We start from the raw sequence: 12,426 nt of genomic DNA, 5'->3' as shown, positions 1-12,426 counted from the left end.
GAAATATCTAATCTGGGGTTCTGTGTGAGAATTGTTGGACATTACAGACAGACAGACAGACAGACAGAGATACTTTTGGAAGGTAATTGCCTCCTTTTCTCTCCACTTTGGTAAACAGTATATTAATTGGAATTGATGGGCATCAAGCCTCAGCAATCACTGCCCTATACACACCAGTAGGTGGCGTTGCAGCACTGACACACTACAAATCCCCTCCCCACACACACACACACACACACACACAGAGATACAACATCATCCTCCCTGTTGAAGGATGTTTTGCGCACAGAGAGTCAGGATCCTCACACTGAACCTGCAGCATAACCAGAGGGTCAACCCAGAGAGCCAGACTGGACGAACTGACACTATTATCATTATTATTATTATTATTATTATTATTTAACTTTAAGTCATTTAAGCTCCTCATTGTATGATTATGTTTACAACGCGTCGTTCCTTCGTGGTTATTGTGACTTTTGCGAAACTGTCTCCGTTCCGTCCCACCACAGTGTTCGTCTTCATGCTGGTTGTAGTGTGTCCGTTTGTGTTCGGCTGAGTGTGGACACATGTCTGTCCACCTGTGCTGCTGCTGCATCATTACGAGCCTGCTGCTTCTGACTCACCGTCACTGAAACTCGCCTTTTCCTCCATTGTTGTGTTTTTGTGTGGCGCTCAGATGCAGGGACGCGCTGCTGGTGATGGGAACTCTTTGGGGCTTTTTCGCTTCTTTGGCGCATGAAGGTTTCATTTGCACCTATCCAACAATCAGAGTCAGACAGGATGCGGGGGATATCTTATTCTCTTGTAAGCAGGTATTTTCTGTGCCAAACATTGTTGAGCCCTATTTTTATTTAGAGTGGACCTAAACTATAGCCATATCCCGTGCCACATCCAGTCTGAGTGGAGTGTTCCCTGACATTCGTTGTGAACTTAAGCTTAAGAAGGACCGTGACGCGTAAAGGGATTCTGGTTTTTACGCACGGCTGTTGCTCTCAACCGTTACCTCTTGGATGTGAACAGTGATGATGGCAGGAAAGCGCAGCGCCACGGGGCTTGAGGAGCCCCAGACCCGGGGTGCGTTCACCACTCAGGGCCAGGCGTGGCCCCGTGAATAATCACGCGGCAACAGCATGCCCACTTGGCCCAATCACTCGGTGTGCCTCTCCATTAACTGCAGCTGGGAGGAGATCCACAACAGCACATGGAATCCAGACCATGTCCAGCCTCCTCTCAACTACTACTCCATCCCTCTCCTCACGGTCATCACCGTCGCCTGCACGCTGCTTTTTCTGATCGGAATGACCGGCAACGTGATGACCATTTTGGTGGTCAGTAAGTACCGGGACATGCGCACCACCACCAACCTCTACCTGTGCAGCATGGCTTTGTCGGACCTGCTCATCTTCCTCTGTATGCCGCTGGACCTGTACCGCATGTGGAGGTACAGGCCCTGGCGCTTTGGAGACGCGCTCTGTAAACTCTTTCAGTTCGTGTCAGAGTCGTGCACATACTCCACCATCCTGAGCATAACTGCGCTCTCAGTGGAGCGCTACCTGGCCATCTGTTTCCCGCTGCGTGCCAAGGCTCTGGTTACGAAAAGGCGGGTGCGCGCCCTCATCCTTCTACTCTGGACGGTATCTCTTTTGAGCGCCGGGCCGGTGTTTGTCATGGTGGGAGTGGAGAGGGACAGCGTGGGACCACGCGACTTCACTTTGGGACTCGGCAACGACAGCGACTCCTCTCTGGAAGGCGTGGACACCCGCGAGTGTAAGATGACGCACTACGCCGTGGAGTCGGGTCTGATGGGTGCCATGGTGTGGTTGAGCTCTGTTTTCTTCTTCATGCCAGTGTTCTGTCTCACAGTGCTCTACAGCCTCATCGGCCGGCGGCTGTGGCAGAGACACCGGGAAACAAGCATCGGCTCCCGCGGGGCTCACAGGGACAAGAGCAACAGACAGACCATCAAGATGCTGGGTGGGTATGGAGACTGGAGAGCGCGCAATTACGCACAGCGCGAGTTTATTTACTAAGAAATAAAACCACAGATATAAAATGTTTGTCAAAACCACTGGAGTACACTAAGTATAGTCTGTTTAGTTCTTCTTTATGGTGGTAAATGAATGTATATAATTCTTTAAAATGTGTAAAAACAACTGTATTGTACTGATATTCAGTGTTGTGATATCAGCATCAGGACAAGAGGAAGTGATATCAGTCATCCCTTAAAAAACCCAGTATCTTTATTATAAACATCACCTATCCTTGTCTTGCTCCTCCAGTGGTGGTGGTGCTGGCGTTCGTCCTATGCTGGTTGCCCTTCCACGTGGGCCGCTACCTGCAGTTCCGCTCCCTGGACGCCCCGTCCCCCCTGCTGTCCCTGTTGTCCGAGTACTGCAGCATGGTGTCCGTGGTTCTCTTCTATCTGAGTGCCGCCATCAACCCCATCCTCTACAACACGATGTCGTGGAAATACAGGGGCGCAGCTGCGCGCCTCTTCGGCCTGACCGACAGCCAGCCCCCACGAGGGCGAACCGCCAGCACCGCGAAGGGAGACTTTTCAAACGGCTGGACAGAGTCGACAGTCAGCCTCTAAACCGCTGTCAAAAAACGTCTGTAAAGATAATGATCACAAACCTGAAAGCCATCTTGAAAGCCATTTATCATCTCTGGACAGAGGATGAGAGCGGCCCCAGCATCCATCCAGACTATTGTTTCAGTCAATATTCCTGTTTCAACAGGTTGCAGCATCATCTGAAACCCTACATGTCAAGTGTTGAGAGTGAACATGAACACATGAACAGCCTGTCAATCACAGACATTAACAACTGCCTTATACTGCATTCATATTCTGGATGACAAAGAAAGCACTGTAGATCTTGTAGCACTGCTCTGCAGCCTATACTCATGTAGGAAGGGGCAGACGTGCTTTGTGTGTGTATGTGTGTGTGTGTGGGATTAGTTTTTAAGTCAAATATCACTTTATTTGTCTCTGTCCTGCGTCTTTAAACTTTACCAAACCACCAAACTATCAACAACTCTATATTCTAATGTGAGGATTAGAATGAAATGAATGAATTACGTCTAACGCGTAGGTTTTGACATTAGGCTGCATAAAGGTTTTGTTCATTTTTATTTAATTGTTTAATTATTTGTTTTATTAATTAATTACTTTGTGGTCCAGAAAATCATATTGTGATTATTTTAGACAAAATGTGGCACAACTATTTTTGAGTCAAGTTAATAAAACGAGAAGAGCAATATTTTTTGGGCCATTAAAAATATCTCATCACAATACTGTTTTTGCACAAACAGCGTTAACAATGATGAAGTTGTTCTGGATTTAGCACTTCTCCATTATTGCAAATTTGATTGTTTGGCTTTTGCGATTAATTGTGCAATCGTTCTTTTTGGTGTGATTATTGTAATTATTGGGAGAGTGTGTGTGTGTGTGTGTGACATGTTTCTGTGTCAATGCAGCCAACCATGGGTCGGTGGGGTTGGCGGAGAGTCAACACAATTCACATTTCCTCAAAATAATCCACAAATAATTAAAAAAGAATATGTACAGAATGCAAACATTTCCAACACTTTTGTCACGTGGAGTAATTCATATTCATGTTAAATGAGCCACAGCATCAGGTCGGACACTTAAAAATGCATCATGTGGTGCACAGGACAACGAAAGCTGTAAAAGTCAACACCATTGACCGTGATTGCCTCAGAACTGTGCGCCACTGATACACTGGTGATTTTCTAACCTCGTCATGAACGCGTATCAGCTATCTCAGGTGTACTGATACAAAGAGTAACAGCGGTTTATCACAGAGAACGGGGGACATGAAGCGCTGTCGCATAACTTTGTAAGTCATTGAGAAGTTACTGTTATTTCACTGTGAACCAGCGGTGAAGTAACCATGTCACCAAACATCCAAAATGTGAACTATATTGTGTTTGTCCTGTACATTTTATTTTGTTGCTAATCGAGGACATTTTACGCGCTTGACAGCCCAATGGAGACGATTTTCCTTTTCAAGTCCAAATGTGTCCGAATGTTACTTACAGCATGTAGACTAGTAGAGCTAGTCCACCTTTTAAACTGCCTTGAATGAATTCACTTTTTTCGGTTTGTATATTACGCTCTCCCCCTTTGGACGAAAAGCGATGCCGTTATTGTCGCTTTAAGTTGTAAATAAGACGCGTCGCATAAAGCTCCACACGCAGTGCTGTACTCTCTTTGAGTTCCAATCACCGCAGCAGCCTCCACTGATCCGCACTGGATCTCAAAAGCATGAGGAATGTATCTCTGTCTAAATCAATGCTTCTGACTGTACGTACTGATGTCATGAAATAATGTTTACTGTGTGAAAACAGAGTCCTATTTTTTGGCCTGTGAATATTTCCTGTTGGGTACCGTGCCTGTTGAAGTCTTGTATAAAGTTGAAGAAAACACACTTTCTCTTTGCTTTTCTTTTGCAGTAGGACAATATGGTTAGAGAGGGAGGGGTTTTTGAAGAACCTGTATCAGAAATCATGGATTTCACACTGTGCAGATTGAGTCTATGAGCTCCAGTTTTTTTTTATTTTTTATGTACAGCAGTGACTTGACGTGTCCCACCTCGTACATCACAACAGTCTTCGCACATTTTAGCTTCCCACAAAATGAATGTGAAACACAAGCTCTCCTTAAACCACTGCCCTGACTTAGAGGAATACTTCATCGATTTGCATTTAGCTTCGTATTACTAGAATAGGGGTAGTATTTTTTGAAAAACTGTGCGAGTCGAGAAATAGCTTCATTCTTTTTTTGTGTAATGTAAACAGTGTCTGCCATCTTTGCTAACAGTTATGCTAACAGGATCAAGTGCCACTGGCGGGCACGTAACAAAGAAAATTGTATTTAGCTTTGTATTACTAGAATAGGGATAGTATTTTTTGAAAAACTGTGCTTCCCAACCTCAGTTCCCCCTGAGTCAAGAAATAGCTTCATTCTTTTTTTTGGGTAATGTAAACAGTGTCTGCCATCTTTGCTAACAGTTATGCTAACAGGACCACAGTGGGCACGTAACAAAGAAAATTGCATTTAGCTTTGTATTACTAGAATAGGGGTAGTATTTTTGAAAAACTGTGCTTCCCAACCTCAGTTTCCCTGAATTGAGAAATATCTTCATTCTTTTCTGTGTAATTTATACAGTGTCTGCCATTTTTGCTAACAGTTATGCTAACAGGACCACAGTGGGCACGTAACAAAGAAAATTGCATTTAGCTTTGTATTACTAGAATAGGGGTAGTATTTTTGAAAAACTGTGCTTCCCAACCTCAGTTTCCCCTGAATTGGAGAAATATCTTCATTCTTTTTCTGTGTAATTTAAACAGTGTCTGCCATTTTTGCTAACAGTTATGCTAACAGGACCACAGTGGGCACGTAACAAAGAAAATTGCATTTAGCTTTGTATGACTAGAATAGGGGTAGTATTTTTTGAAGAATCGTGCTTCCCAACCTCAGCTCCCCCTGAGTTGAGAAATATCTTCATTCTTTTCTTTGTTACATGCCCACCAGTGACACTTGGTCTTGTTAGCGTAACAGTTAGCAAAGATGGCGGACACTGTTTACATTCTGGGAATGAGGTTCAGACCAAGTGTCTTTTACATAAAAGAATATAAAAAAGATATTTCTCGACTCAGGGGAAACTGAGGTTGGGAATAAATCTTCAGCTTTAGTCAAACACTAAATCACTGCTCAGACAGACGAGTTGTCGTGTGGTGAATGTCACTTCCCCTGAAGGGTTACTTTTATTTTTACTGCTGCCGTAACTAAAGAGCAGTTTAACAAAATAAATTCCACTCGATAGTGAAAATGGTTTGTATTGACCATATTATTAACTCTATTTCTATGCAGCACAATGTGCTCATGGATATCACAAAAGGTCAAACGACTTAGTAGCGTCCTGAGGCGGCGGTGCTTAGGCTGCTGCGGGGTGTGGGGAATTGAGCGTGCAGTGTCTCTCTGGTCCTCCGGCCCTCGGGGAGGGCAGGGGATAATAGAGTGTGTGTGATTTACTCCACTCGGCTCTGCGGCTAAACATTATCAAGGCCACAGGAGAGGAGAATGTGGCAGTGAAACACCCTTACACAGACACTAGAGTCCAGATGTAAGAGTCACATCATCAGTCCTCTCACTGAAAACTTTGTGGAATAACAAAACAAAACAAGGCGCTTCCTTATCATTTTCTGTGGCATCACCTTGAATAAATGAAATCTTCACACCACAACATTCACCATCAATCATGTTTTGAAACCTAAAACGAATACTATTTAGTATTCTCTACACAATGCGCTCCTTTTTTAAACAGTTTCCAAAAAAACATACAGTGTCAATCAAAGTCAGAAAAAATTAAAACATTTATTGGGCATAAATATATTATATATACGCTACCGATACAGTTACGTCTTACATACATAGGGTAGTATTTGCAAAAATCTATACATTAAAATTGATATGGCAGTTTCTTTTATATAATGCATATGAAATTGTCTAACATTTACAATACAAGAAGAAATGCATGAATTTCTTTTCTTTTTTTTCTATTCAATTCGTAGCCCATGACAACATTGGAATGTTTTTAAATCGTGAGGTAAAAATATGTCTCTTGATTCTTTTTCTTTTCTCTCTCTCCTTTTTGTGTGTGTGTGTGTGTGTGTCTCGCTTTTGAAAAAATACTTAAATACCTGTGAATCTCTGGAGGTTTTTGTCAAAATCGCCAAATCGCTCAGTCGGAAAATCTCTACGTACAAAACACTGAAAATAAAAAAATAGAAAATAAAACTGATCGGAAGGCACGGATGTGGGGAATCGCTGGGCAAAGAAAAAAACAAAACAAAAATAGTCTCTCATTCTTGACGCCCCTGCTAAAATGTGCAGGACCTGCAGGGTAGTGAGGGAGGGGGAGGGGCTATAACTTCACCAGCATTTTAAAAACAAATTAAAAAAATAATAATTACACATTAAGGGAGTACCTTTGCCCACAAACACGTAGTCTGTGAGTTAACACTGTGTTAACCGCAGACTTTACACTAACATTACTGGCCTGGATTTTTGGCCTAACACGAGGCAAACCTCCGCTCTCCCACTGGGGCGATTTTAAACGTTTTAAAAAAACAAAAAAACACGGTGTGTGTGTGTGTGTGTGTGTGTACGGGCCACATAACATCAGGGGTTAAAGGGCAGGTCACGGAAAAAAAGGCATCGTCCTCCCTGCGAGCTGTATGTCCGTTTTGTCGCCAACGTCACAGTGGCGCCGGCGAATGTAACAGACGACGTTGGCAGTAGTGTTTTGGAACAGAGTGGGGCCCCCGGCGTGACTCCTCCCACTCACATTAACCTCATCGAGACTAATGCTCGGCGTAAAAAATAAAAAAAGTGCTTCAACTCTGTTAGTTCATAACGTGTTCACCATCGTCTCGTTCTATAGCTCTATAGATATCTCTGTATATCATAAAATACTGGATACAAAATACTCGCCGCTACGACTACACCAGCACTAGTCTGAACAAGGAATCGTCGAATATTATTATTGTCGTCGTTTGCCTGAAATCATCTCATGATTGTTTTTGCCTTTCAGTGTGAAATTAAAATTAAAATTGTGTTAACAAAAAAAACGTCTCCAAAAGGGGCTGCGCATTTCAAAAATGGCACATTTTTGCTTTACAAAACAAAAACAAACAAAAGATAATATGAAAAGAAGCATAATCACAGATCACGTTATCGTTTTTTTTTTCCTTTCGAGAGAATAATAACAACAGTAATAATAATCATAATAATAATAAAGACGATGATCGTAACGCTGTGTCGTCACAAAAGAACGCCACAGGAAGCCCCTTAGACGACTGCAACGCTGTTTACACGAGAAGCCTGCACTTAGAATTGTAGAAAGATATCATCAGAAGCTTCGTTATTATAACACTAATCAGAAACAAAACAGAAGAGAAAAAAATAAAAAGCCAAAGGCAGCGACGTTTATCCCAATACCGATGACTGGAAGTGACCCTAAGGCCCGACTTTGCTACATGTCTGTCTAAGCGTTACAAGAACAGCTCGGCTGTGTACGGCCGGAGCAGGAGATGAAAAAAAAACCAAACAAACAAACAAACAAAAAATACATAGGCATTTGGTTACATGTCTGAAACAGCGATGATAACTGCAATGTATGGTTCAATGAGCTACAGGTTCCCAACAGCTGTAAGAGAAATACTTAAAGGGTTACTGAGATAAGGAATGCTGGCCTTAATCATACAATCTAACATACATCCATTAAAAAAAAAAAAAAAAAACATGCTACAAGGAAAAAAAAATTAGTATATAACTACACTTGTCTCATAATCTTTAAATAAATAAATGAAGATTGCACTGTAATTGGCATGTAAAGTACTGTATGCAAATATATAGTATAAATAAACCCTAGAAAAGGAACTCTACCTTAACTTTCCCATCAACTTTGGCAAAGGTTTTTTTTTTGTTTTGTTTTTTTTCTCATTTTCTGTTTGAGCTAGTAAACCACTTTGCTTACGGACTGACGCGCAGGAGCAAGGCACAGCATAGGCGGAGGACAAGATACAGCATCAGACGACGAGAGAGAGCGAGAGAGGAAGAAGACGAGCAAAGACAATGATGATGATGACAGGATGAGCTCTCCCCGCCCCTCTGTAAGGCCTTTTTCCCTGAGGTACATTACAGGCTGCCAATCAGAGCCAATCATTGGTCACCACCCAATCCATCCTCAACCCACGGCCCCCGCCCCCCGGCGCCACATAAGTGGACATGACATGTTAATCTGGTGCTGGTCAGGGTGACTTCTTTGGATTGTCAGGGTGTGTATTAAACTGTACCTTGGCTTTGTTTTTCAGGCTGTGGTTAAATGGATAAGGTTGGTGGGTGGTGCGGATGTCAGAATGCCCCGTCCCTTTACATCCTCAGAGAACATGTGTGACTCAGGAGAGAACGGGGACTTGCTGCCGCTCTGATTACATGTCAATAAAGCACCTTTTAATTAAGGGGGGAGAGAGAGAGAGAGAAAGGGAGAGAGAGCCAGAGCAAAATGGAAAATGACAGATATGTATGCACAGGAAAATGGGGGTGGGGGGTAGGGAGGGAGGATTCACATAGTAGCTGAAGGGAGAAACTACGGCTTCAGGGCAGCTCTGGCTGACAGCTGGATACGTTTTCAAAGGGCTAAAGCTAACTCAAGCTAACTCCTACTGGCTTTCCTGGTTAACACACACACACACACACACACACACACAGAGCTCTGAGAAAGGCAGGCTGTTAGCACCTCTGGGTCTGTGACACTATGGGCTATGAAAAGTCGCAGAAAAAGACGCTGGAGAAATGTGTGTGGTTGTTTTTTTTTTGAGATGGTCGAATGCGGAAAGGAAGGGGCCGCCGGAGAAGCCGCTCACCCGCTAGCTGCGGCCAATCGCGATCCATTCCATTGACTAATGTTTGAATACCTAACAAGGGTTCACACACTGATCCGCGGCCAGTGTTTTTGTTTATTTATTTTTTCTAAAAAAAAACAAAAAGGCTCCTTCAAAGTCACACGAGCCGCTGAACTGACCTCAGAGCTGCTGTTGTGAGCACCAGGAGTAAAACTCCTCCGCTTTTGACGTTGTACTTCAGACCTTACATTTGCCATTCACCTACTATGACATCACTTCTATAGCATCATAGATATTTGTTATAATATATATATATATATATATTTGTATTGCATGTATATATATATATATATATATATATATATATATATATGTGTGTATATATATATATATATATATATATATATAAATTATATTAACTGGTTTTCCATTCTTTCTTAGATATAATAAAATCACAGGATAGCAGCATCTTACACCACACATGGATTGCATCACTTTGGTAGCTGAATGAATGAGTGAGTGAGTGATTGAATGTTAAAAGCTGAGCGGATAAGTGATTGCCTTCTTTTAATGGTGGAAATGTGTTTTTTCATTGTCGTTGCATGAGTGTAATTGTACATGTGTGCACGTACGGCGTATGTATGCGTGCGCGACTATCAGTCTACGGGTCGACCGACGGCCCGCAGAGTAGTATAAAACGGAATAATATCGTATGATCGGCTAAAGCTTTGAAGGCCTACATTGGAATATGGCTGAGTGAATAAAGACTGCAGCAAAAACAAACAAAAAAAAAAGTAAATTTAACATTGAAAAACAATAACAAAACAACAACCTAAAAAAAAAAAAGAACTACCGTAAGGCAATGACTGTCCAGAAAATATACACGTTCTCTAAATCGAATATGTGAAGGAAAAGGAAAGAAAAAATACAAAAATGAGAACATGCAAGTCAGTCTGAGGAGCAACTGCTTTGCTCACAGCTATTCTTAAGGCTTGATTTCTCAGTTTTTCAGGCTTTCCTCAGCCAGAAATCCTTGAAATTCATTGACAAATGAAACGGACGTCGAGTCAGAGACGACAGACGGAGAGAGAAATGAGACCAAACCCGAGTGACGGCAGAAGACGACGGGAACGAGGTGAAGGAAAGAGCCTGAATTCATACTAAAAAGAAAACAAAAAAAACAACAAACAAAAAAAACATATATAGCCTTAAAAGTACATCTCAAGTGTTTGTTTTGATTTCGTTCGGTTCTTTCATAGACTTTTTTTTTTTTCTCTCTTAAAAGTTTCTCTGTGATTTAGCTTTCTCTTTCTATCCTTTTAGTAAAAAATTCCCTCACTTCATGAAGAAGTACTGCAGCAGGCAGGCGATGAGGATGGAGAAGCCCGCGAACACGCACACGATCAGCGCCGCGAAGCGCTCGTCACTCGAGATCAGGCCCGCCCCCTTGCCCGTGTCCGCGGCACACGAGTCTCCCGACGCCGCCGACTCCTGGCGTCGCAGCGCGAACAGGGACGAGGGGCTCAGCGGTCCGCACAGTTCTTGGCACGTGTCCTGGCAGCGGCGGCAGGCGCCCACGCGGAAGCGGTAGTCCGTGTTGCCCTGGAGACCAGAGATCTGGAACAGGCCCTCCTCTCCCTTGAAGACCTGTGCGGGGAGAACGAAGAGAGTTCGTGTTGAGCGTGTTGAGCATTTCTGCCGAGTCTGGCTGCGACTAACGATTATTTTCATAATCGACGAATCTGTTGATTATTTTCTCCATTCGTGGAGTAATCGTTTGGTCCATAAAATGTCAGAAAACGTTGATCAGTGTTTGTCAAACCTGGAAATGGTGATGTTGTCGAATGTCAGAATGATTCACTTTTAATGATTTCTTTGTTACATAAAGAATATGAATATATTCACATTTAAGAAGCTGAAACAATCAGAAATCTTGTTTCAATCACGAAAAAAGCTTCAAACCGATTAATCGATAGTTGGCGACTCATTTAGTAATCGATTAATAATCGATTCATCAAGTAAAAAGCCAAGGTTTTTAATAGTTGTCATGTAAGTAACGAAATAACGAAAACTAAAATTGAAAAAAACACTTTTGTTAACTGAAATAAAAACTAGAGTTAAAAACTAACTGAAAATTTGCTTCTATTTTTTTCTCTGCCAGGCAATTTTGATAATTCATAATAGAAATGTTTTCAATTTGTTTTTTTGTTTACATAAATAAGGCTGTGCAAGTTAAACATAACGCATTAGTTATGGGGTTGAGTTTGATCGTCTAAGTGAATCAAACCTCTCGTCTTTTATTGGGTTTATTTTTGCTCCGGAGTCTCACAAACATTTATTTATATATTATTTATGTTGGCTATTTGATTTTTACATGACACACTGACTGCATCCAACCTCAGCAGTTAAACTGTTATATTTGATTCAGAGATGTGTCCTAATAAACTTGGCATTAAAATGGCATCTTTTGCTGGGTTTTTATGACACACAACATTGATTATTCTGACCTTTTTGCATCTTGCATCCTCCATATTACAAAAAAAACCTAAAACTAAGCTTTAAAAAAAGAAAACTAATCTAAACTAGCAAACCCGCGCTAAAAACTAAAATGAAAACTAACTCATTTTTAATGAAGTCAAAACTATTATAATCTTGCACCCAGCAAAACAAAGGACATGAGTCTAACACAATAACACAAACATGTGACACACTTCTTTAAAGAGCAGACTGAGTGTGTACTGTGTGCATTCACTGTGACATTAGCGAGAGGAAATACACATGCACCACGCTGCAGTTTTGTCCAACAGTGAGTCAGCAGTTCTTTCCTCTGAATATTCACTCACTCAACAAGGGAGAAAATTGACTCTTAAAGATGAAAAGCCTCCACCTGCCACACACACACACACACACACACACTCCATCGATTCTTTTCAATGAAATCTGCAGGAAATTCAGTCTCACATTAGGAAGTTTGTGTGTGTCTGTGTGCGTCTA

The 12,426-nt window shown here is 42.0% G+C and overlaps 2 protein-coding genes across 6 annotated transcripts in view; one reads left to right on the top strand and one right to left on the bottom strand.

Moving 5' to 3' along the window:
- The first annotated feature begins 325 nt into the window (after positions 1-325).
- Positions 326-2,940, top strand: ghsra (growth hormone secretagogue receptor a). 2 transcript variants are annotated; one of them, XM_044047036.1, is made up of 3 exons: positions 326-1,767; positions 1,864-1,974; positions 2,280-2,940. In XM_044047036.1, the coding sequence occupies exons 1-3, from the start codon at positions 1,131-1,133 to the stop codon at positions 2,591-2,593; spliced, it is 1,062 nt and encodes a 353-aa protein (XP_043902971.1). In that variant the 5' UTR covers positions 326-1,130; the 3' UTR covers positions 2,594-2,940. The 2 variants fall into 2 exon arrangements, with proteins under 2 accessions (XP_043902971.1, XP_043902970.1); XM_044047035.1 differs by having other exon boundaries at positions 326-1,974.
- Positions 2,941-10,298: 7,358 nt separating this feature from the next.
- The window catches only part of fndc3ba (fibronectin type III domain containing 3Ba), an 84,774-nt gene continuing 82,646 nt past the window's right edge, over positions 10,299-12,426 (bottom strand). For all 4 annotated transcript variants that reach the window (XM_044047598.1, XM_044047600.1, XM_044047601.1 and 1 more), the window contains exon 27: positions 10,299-11,079. In XM_044047598.1, the coding sequence (XP_043903533.1) occupies positions 10,768-11,079 (312 nt within the window). In that variant the 3' untranslated portion in view covers positions 10,299-10,767. The remainder of the gene's footprint in view (positions 11,080-12,426) is intronic.

This window comes from Solea senegalensis, linkage group LG16 (assembly GCF_019176455.1).
Source record: "Solea senegalensis isolate Sse05_10M linkage group LG16, IFAPA_SoseM_1, whole genome shotgun sequence".
In the NCBI taxonomy this organism is placed as follows: domain Eukaryota; kingdom Metazoa; phylum Chordata; class Actinopteri; order Pleuronectiformes; family Soleidae; genus Solea; species Solea senegalensis.
The sequence above is the reverse complement of the archived record's forward strand: the minus strand, read 5'-3'. Positions and strand labels throughout refer to the sequence as shown.